At 35.3% G+C, this 9,119-nt stretch overlaps 1 protein-coding gene across 1 annotated transcript; it reads left to right on the forward strand.

The window, feature by feature from the left end:
* On the forward strand, nucleotides 1-2,376 carry LOC122070984 (trimethyltridecatetraene synthase-like). Its single transcript, XM_042635245.1, has 2 exons — nucleotides 1-979; nucleotides 1,551-2,376. The coding sequence occupies exons 1-2, from the start codon at nucleotides 74-76 to the stop codon at nucleotides 2,178-2,180; spliced, it is 1,536 nt and encodes a 511-aa protein (XP_042491179.1). The 5' UTR covers nucleotides 1-73; the 3' UTR covers nucleotides 2,181-2,376.
* Nucleotides 2,377-9,119: the final 6,743 nt, after the last annotated feature.

The following is a 9,119-nucleotide window of genomic DNA, read 5'->3' on the forward strand; positions in this document are numbered from 1 at the left end:
CCCTCTCCTCTCCTCAAACCAACCTAAACAGCCACTTCATAGCTAGCCAAGCCCAACTTTCACCACCAGAGTGATGGAGTTAGAGATTCCTTCATGGTCTTTCTATGCTGTGGCATGGGTCACTGCACTAGTACTCATCTTAGTCTCTACCCACATCCGTCGCCGGAAACTAAACCCACCTCCCGGACCAAAACCATGGCCGATCATCGGCAACTTCAACCTCATAGGTTCCCTCCCTCACCGTTCAATTCATAGACTCTCCCTCAAGTATGGACCCTTGATGCAAATCCACTTAGGTTCATACCCAGTCCTTGTTGCCTCCTCTGTCGACATGGCCAAATCAATCCTCAAAACCCATGACCTGAAATTTGCTTCCCGACCAAAAACCGCCGCCGGCAAATACACAACTTACAACTATTCCGATATAACATGGTCCCCTTATGGACCTTACTGGCGTCAAGCTCGTAAAATGTGTCTTATGGAGCTGTTCAGTGCGAAACGTCTCGAATCATACGAGTACATTCGTGTAGAAGAGACCCGTGAGCTCCTTAAAGGGCTTTTCAACTCCGCCGGAGCTCCGGTCATCCTTAAAGATCATCTTTCTAATGTCAGTCTCAATGTTATAAGCAGGATGGTGTTGGGGAAGAAGTATTTGGATGAGTCTACGACGTCGATCGTGACTCCGGAAGAGTTTAAGAAGATGTTGGATGAGTTGTTCTTGCTTAATGGAGTAATGAACTTAGGTGATTGGATTCCATGGATTGATTTCTTGGATTTTCAAGGATATGTGAAGAGGATGAAGGTTTTAAGTAAGAAGTTTGATTGGTTTTTAGAGCATGTGATTGATGAACATTATGAAACGAGGAAGGGTGTGGAAAATTATGTGGCAAAGGATATGGTTGATGTATTGTTGCAGCTTGCAGATGATCCTGACCTTGAAGTTAAGCTCCAACGGAGTGGTGTGAAGGCGTTTACTCAGGTACATTTTTCTCTCTCTCTCCCTCTCTCTCTCTCTCTCTCTCTCTCTTAAGGTCAAACCTCTTTCTTGAATTTAACTCCACTTGTTGATGCAGTTGTGCTTCCTTCTTTTTAATTTTATTTTTTTATTAAAAAAAATTTTTTTTTGAGAAAAAAACCTTAATCTTGAATATAAAAAGACCAACTACCGCCCAGGCACACTAAGATATTTTTCGCCCAACTCAATTTTGTCTCGACGTGAGAATGTTAGATGGGTGGGAATGGGATTCCCTTGCCGTTTCATTTTATTATTTTAATTTGTTTTTGACCCCCTTAGTCAAAGATAAGAGGGAGTTTATAATGACCCAGTCTTTGAAGTTGTGAGGTCAGTATAAGTCACAAGACTAATCAAGCCAAGACATGGATACCTATTTTCATCTCTCTCTCTCTCTCTCTCTCTCTAAAGTAATTCTGTCCTCAATTAAAAGTAGAAGCGCCCTTTTGATTAGAGTTATTTAATTAAGATCCTTTTAAATTTTAGGGGATGGATATTTGCATCATCTAATCTTGTTATGGTTTTTTTTTATGCTTAGGACCTAATAGCGGGAGGCACAGAGAGCTCTGCTGTAACTGTGGAATGGGCAATTTCTGAGCTCTTGAAGAAGCCAGAGGTCCTTGAAAAAGCTTCAGAAGAGCTAGATAGAGTGATTGGCAAGGATAGATGGGTAGAAGAGAAAGACATCGCAAACCTTCCATACATCAACGCCATTGTTAAAGAAACAATGAGGATGCATCCAGTGGCACCAATGCTAGTACCACGAATTGCTCGCGAAGATCTTGAACTCAATGGTTATGATATTCAAGAAGGAACTCGAGTACTTGTCAATACATGGACCATAGGAAGGGATCCTTTATTATGGGAAGCTCCCGATGAATTCCAACCAGAGAGATTCATTGGGAATATGATTGATGTCAAAGGACAAGATTTCGAGCTATTGCCATTTGGATCAGGAAGGAGGATGTGCCCGGGGTACAGTCTTGGGCTCAAAGTGATTCAATCAAGTTTGGCTAATCTCTTACATGGGTTTGTGTGGAAATTACCTAACCAAATGAATCCGGAGGAGTTGAACATGGAGGAAATTTTTGGGTTGTCGACACCTAGGAAGTTCCCTCTTATTGCTCTTGTGGAACCTCGGCTTCCTGTTCATGTCTATCCTCAGTGATTTTGTTCTAGTCTGTGGGGTCCTAAACTCCTTTCTTCTACTAAAATTATGTTTCTTTTGGTTTTTTAGTAGAAAGTAAAATTATATGTTAGTGTTTTATAGTTGTGAAGACCCAACCACTTGTTTGGCTCATGTTAAATGTAGTGAGTATCTTTCCTATTTCTTATAAATAAAACAAGAAAAATGGTTGGCAAAATGATTTTAGCACCACCTCTCTAAGGGAGGACTCCTCATACACCTATTTTGCTTGTGCCGGTTTTTAAGGTTATTTAATTATTTATTTATTTATTCGGATCATGTTTCCTTTCTAAAAAATATAAAAATTGGCTGCAGGTAACTACAAACCCCGCTGACAGTCGAATAAATGAGATCTTTCACCCTCTCCTTTGGGTTAATAAATACTTTTTTCAATTTTAATATTTTTAAAAAAAATATTCTATTGGATTTCATTTCTTGGGCTGCCAGTAGGGGTTGCAGCCAACCCAGGCAGCCAAAAGTTATGCCTCTTGGTAAGCCTTATTTGGTTCTAAAAGTTGAATTCTTTCTAAGAAGGATGTTAAATGGTATTTTCAGGTTAAATGGTTTGATTTGATTCGGTTCAAAATAATTTTCTCATTTTGGGGGGACGGGTAGCAGAGGGGTGGCGGGAATAAGGGTGTTCAAACCTTCGGCTCAACTATTCCCTCAACACAAGTGTATATTTCTACGTACACACACGAGTCGAATCAATGTCAACTCCTATGAAAAACTAAAGAAACTGTAGAACTGATCCCAAGGAAGTAATGAGAATCGGACTCAGAATGTATGTTGATTAAAGAAATGTTCTCTTGCAAAAAATGAGTTACATCCTTAGGTTATGTTTGGTTGTAAGGGGAATTAAAGGGAAGGGAAGGAAAATTTTCATAATTAAAAAAGAAAAATATATATAATCATTACCCATGTGACTTTAACATCAACTTCAAAACATTCCATATTTGGTTATAAAATTTCACTTTAATTTGTATTTAAAACCTTTTGCTATAATATGTAAAATAAAAATTACATGTAAAATATATCTTAACTAAATATGGTTAAAAAATTAAATAGTTTATACAATCACATGAAATAATGATTATAAATATTTCTTTTTAAAGTACGAAAATTTTACTTCCCTTCCCTTTAAATTCCCATTGCAATCAAACGGAGCCTTAGGGTTCAAAGATGTATTAGAAAAAAACCTAATTCAAATCATTTAGGCTAAATTTAGTAACAATTCTGCTGTCAGAAAGTATTTTCAACCTTCAAAGACGTTTTTCTAATTGCTAATGAAAAAAAAAAAGGGAAAAGGAACAAAGAAAGAATGACGTTTGGCAGACGCCCCAGAATCACTTTCTACACCCATTTATATTTATTAAGATGCCATTTTAGATATACGTAAGGATGTCAAATGGGCTGTTTTGACTAGGCTAAATCGGTTTTGATCTCGGAATGAGTGAAATCAAAATCAATTCGTTAAGAAATTTCAATTTTTGATCAATTTGGTTTTGATCCAGTATACCTTCCGATCATTTTGGCTTTTTATCATCAGGCTGATTTAAATCAAGTATCAAGTTGTTTTCAGGTTCAAACCACATCAAAATCCTATATTCATAATTTGTAACGAGGAAAGATTGGTAAAAACACTTCCCCAAGTCAAACAAGTAAACAATCAGGAATGGTGAAATTGATTTGATATATTCATGTTGTGATAAGAGTAAAGAGGAATAAATTGTATAAGGAATATAAATTATTGAAATCAATGGATAAATGTAATTATAGTGAAATCATTGTTTAGCATCTTATGTGGAAGATAATTAATATTAAAATTAATGATGACTAATCAATCTAATATTGAAATCACAAAATGAACCCAACTATGAAATCATTGATTAAACTCTCTAATTATTAATGGAAGCATTGTTAATTTGTTATAAATCAATTTCCCTTCCATAACCTCGTTGTCATGTTTGTAACAATTCCGTTCGCAACAATGAATTATTCAATTCACCTATTCATAACTTCACACTCAACAGGTACCATTCTTTTTTTAATTTGATTTTACCTCTTGTGACAGGTTTTAGAATTTCTCTCCCACATACAAAGAAGGTACCTGCATGCAAATTAGCTGGGTTTTGGTATGCATTATGGGCGGATAATGCATTCTAAGAAATTACACAAACATATCTTTAATTGCAAAAAGTTGGTTTCAAACACTTTCAAAGTATAGTGGTATCATTCATTCTCTTTAACCATGATTTAAAATTGAGATATTCATGGGATGGTGTGTGTCAGTGCCTACAGAATGTTGAGATTGGGAAGATGAAATGACAAATATATATTAAATAAAAGAATTTTTTTTTTCTAAACTCACGAAGGATGGATCATCCATAGTGGTAGGTATGTGTGTCAAGTAGTCAAGATGGGCTAGTCTCGATCGGGCTTGGCTCAGCCATTATTTGGGGCTGCACTGTGAATGCCTGTTTAGCTAAACAGTTTAACTAGGATGGGCCGGTCGGTCTAGGACCCTAATCAAGCTATAATAACGGGCCTTAATCGGGCCTTAACTCGGCTATAGACTTATTTAACTTTAAACGGGCTTTAAACAGTCCCCCTTTAAAATTGATCTCTTAAATGTGCTTGAAGGGGAATACGATTAAAATGAAATAAAGATGGGCATATCAAAGAAAGATCACATAGTTAAAATTGATTAAACCAAAGATGGACAAAAGCAACTATGTTACAAACGTACTTGATCCTTAATCCACAGTACTCAAATCAATTAAACTATGCTTACACAACCCAAATTTAACAAGTTCAAATCAATTAAACTATGCCAGAAAAAGATGAATGTTTTCAGATAACAATAATCACCATCTTAATTGTACATATCACATAGCCTTAGCATTAAATACAAACAGTATTAAAATATATATATATATATATAAGTAACATTAAAGGGGTCGGGCTAGGTCGGGCTTAAAGGAGTTAGTTCAAGTTGGAATTGTAAATGTGTCAAGTCAGTCGGACACCCATTGAGCTAGGTGGCTGCATTGTGTACTATCTATTTATAAAGCCCGACACGTTTATTAATCAGGCCGATCTAGGTCAGGTCATAAACGTGTCGAGCTTGGTTTGACCTATCGATGCAGGCCTGAAATTGACACCCCTAATAGTAGGGTTCACAAATTTCTATAGTGTTTTAGTACCTTTCAAAAATACCGTTTAAATAATTTTCACGTGCATCCTAAGCCCCATATAGATGGATTCCCATTCAATATGGGCACAAGAAAACTCGGACCTTAAATAAATAGTGGACCTAACTGTTAATGATCTTAAATGAAAGACTAAGGCTGCATACGGTAAGATATCTTAGAATATATAATCGAGAATGGATACCAAATGCAGTAAAATTCTTTGAGCAAATTATCTTTTTTTTACCCAATTAATGCTTGTCCGGTGATAAAAGTAAACATATAGTCAGTGGAGCCATGTCAGGATAAGTGTGAGTGTCTCTGTTAGTTAAAACGAGAACGACAAAAAAACATTGTTCGGTACATGCATGTTTTAAATGGATCAAAACGTGAATGGGACAGTAAAAAATATGGTCAAATACGGTAAAAATGGAAAAAAAAAAACGGACGATACGTGTTTTAAACGTTTATATTTAAATAATACGGTGTCAAAAAAATGACAATATATAGACATAAATTGACATAATAATTCTCTAAATACCTAGATAACAATCAAAACAAATATAGATAATATTCATATTACATAATCTAAAATGTATCATCTAAATTACATCATCCCATTTCATTATAAAAAAACACAAATGTATCATAATATAGAGTTATGTTAATCATGAACAGGTTTAACATATGTCTCTTCAAGTTTCTCTGTCTCCAATTCAATGTTTACTATTAAAAAAACGGATACGCATTTTTAATATCCGTTTTTTTACTATCAAAAAAATGGATACGCGTTTAAAACTTCAAATAGCCCCATCCCCGTTTTTTACCGACTTTCTGTGAATAATTCAACAAATGACGTTTAAAATGGTAAAAAAACGATTCAACGTTTTAAACGCGAATAAACTAACAAAGCGTTTGACCACTTTTGATCCAAGTGTATTATTGTGAAACAGTCTTTTAAATTCACTAGGGTCCATTTTAATGGTTGGTGTGAATTATTATGGTTGGAAGTTGGTACTGGGGACTTCACTTAAAAGAAAAATCTTTATTGCTTTTACAAGGAGTCCTTTAATGCTACTTACCACCTTCTCATCATGGAAAGGGGCCCTTCATTATGGGAGCTCCAAATGAATTCTGACCGGAGAGGTTCATCAGGTGTGAAGGGATAAGATTTTGAGCTACTGCATGCTATCTGGATCAGAAAGGAGGATATGCCTGAGGTGCCACCTCATGCTCAAGTGATTCAATCAAGTTTGGCTAATCTCTTTGGTGGGTTTGTGTGGAATTCAATCAAGTTTGGCTAATCTCTTTAACCACGGTATAAAGTTGAGATATTCAAGGGATGGTGTGTGTCGGTGCCTACAGAATGTTGAGATTGAGAAGATGAAATGACAAATATATATTAAATAAAAGAATTTTTTTTTCTAAACTCACGAAGGATGGATCATCCATAATGGTAGGTATGTGTGTCAAGTAGTCGAGATGGGCTAGTCTCGATTGGGCTTGGCTCAGCCATTATCTGGGGCTGCACTGTGAATGCCCGTTTAGCTAAACAGTTTAACTAGGATGGGCCGGTTGGTCTAGGACTCTAATCAGGCTGTAATAACAGGCCTTAACTTATTTAACTTTAAACGGGTTTTAAACAGACCCTTTTTAAAATTGATCTCTTAAATGTGCTTGAAGGGAAATACAATTAAAATGAAATAAAGATGGGCATAACAAAGAAAGATCACATAGTTAAAATTGATTAAACCAAAGATGGACAAAAGCAACTATGTTACAAACGTACTTGATCCTTAATCCACAGTATTCAAATCAATTAAACTATGCTTACACAACCCAAGTTTAACAAGTTCAAATCAATTAAACTATGCCTGAAAAAGATGAATGTTTTCAGAGAATCACCATCTTAATTGTACATATCACATAACCTCAGCACTAAATACAAACAGTATTAAAAAAAAAATATATATATATATATATATATAAAGGTAACATTAAAGGGGTCGGGCTAGGTCGGGCTTAAAGGAGTTAATTCAAGTTGGACTTGTAAATGTGTCAGGTCGGTCGGACACCCGTTGAGCTAGGTGGCTGCATTGTATACTATCTATCTATAAAGCCCGACACGTTTATTAATCAGACCGATCTAGGTCAGGTCATAAATGTGTTGAGCTTGGTTTGACCTACAGATGCAGACCTGAAATTGATACCCCTAATAGTAGGGTTCACAAACTTCTATAGTGTTTTAGTACCTTTCAAAAATACCGTTTAAATAATTTTCATGTGCATCCTAAGCCCCATATAGATGGATTTCCATTCAATATGGGCACAAGAAAACTCGGACCTTAAATACATAGTTGACTTAACTGTTTATGATCTTAAATGAAAGACTAAGGCTGCATACGGTAAGATATCATAGAATATATAATCGAGAATGGATATCAAATGCAGTAAAATTCTTTGAGCAAATTATCTTTTTTTTACCCAATTAATGCTTGTCCGGTGATAAAAGTAAACATATAGTGAGTGGAGCCATGTCAGGATAAGTGTGACGCTTGACCACTTTTGATCCAAGTGTATTATTGTGAAACAGTCTTTTAAATTCACTAGGGTAAATAGTTGGTGTGAATTATTATGGTTGGAAGTTGGTACTGGGGACTTCACTTAAAGAAAAATCTTTATTGCTTTTACAAGGAGTCCTTTAATGCTACGTACCACCTTCTCATCATGGAAAGGGCCCTTCATTATGGGAGCTCCAGATGAATTCTGACCGGAGAGGGATTGATGTGAAGGGATAAGACTTTGAGCTGCTGCATGCTATCTGGATCAGAAAGGAAGATGTGCCTGAGGTGCCACCTTGTGCTCAAGTGATTGAATCAAGTTTGGCTAATCTCTTTGGTGGGTTTGTGTGGAAATTTACCTAAGCAAATGAAGCTGGATGAGTTAAACATGAAGGAAATTTTTTGGGCTTCCGACACATAAAAGAAGTTCCCCCTTATATGTTCTAGTTTGTGGGGTCCTAAACTCCTTTCTTTTAATTAATTATATGTTAATGTTATCTTTTTTTAGTTGTATAATTCATGTCTAATGTAGTGATTATTTTTCCTATTTCTTATAAATACAAACAAGAAAAATCCTTGGCAAAAGGGTTTAGCATCATCTGTCTTTTTCAATTAAAATTTTTTTTATTCATTTCTTGACAATCAAATATATTATAAAAAAAAGGACTCCTTATACAACTACCCTGCTTGTGCCGTTTTATGGGGTTTTAATTAATTTTTGTTTCGGTAGAATGTCGTTTTTAATGGTCTGCTAGTGATTTTATTAGATAAAGACAGTAAGTCTAGAATGGCCACTTTATTAAAATTTGGAGACAAATCAATCATGTGTCCTCATAATACTATATTACTACAGTGAACACTTTGTTTTTATTGGATTTTCTAAGCTTTACCTTTACAATCTTGAGCGACTTTGTCGGGCTAAATTTTGACAAATGAACATAGAGGGCCCTAGCTACGTAATTTGATTTCAAAATTTTACATCCTTTCTATGAAAGGTGTTAAACGGTTCGCTTTCAGAATAAATGGTTTGATTTGATATGGTTTAATACATATTAGATATAAATTACAACCAAATCGTTTACGCTCCGTTTGGTAACAATATTGCTATCAAAAAGTACTTTTGACATTTTAAGTACTTTTTTTTTTATTCTACTTAGTGAGAAAGTGCT

Source organism: Macadamia integrifolia, unplaced genomic scaffold (assembly GCF_013358625.1).
Source record: "Macadamia integrifolia cultivar HAES 741 unplaced genomic scaffold, SCU_Mint_v3 scaffold_170A, whole genome shotgun sequence".
NCBI classification, from domain to species: domain Eukaryota; kingdom Viridiplantae; phylum Streptophyta; class Magnoliopsida; order Proteales; family Proteaceae; genus Macadamia; species Macadamia integrifolia.

Bases quoted from the DNA above. Each gene is read 5' to 3' on its own strand.
- LOC122070984 (XM_042635245.1), top strand. From the start codon at position 74: ATGGAGTTAGAGATTCCTTCATGGTCTTTCTATGCTGTGGCATGGGTC. The intron at 980-1,550 runs GTACATTTTTCT...TTTTATGCTTAG, and splicing joins GTGTGAAGGCGTTTACTCAG to GACCTAATAGCGGGAGGCAC.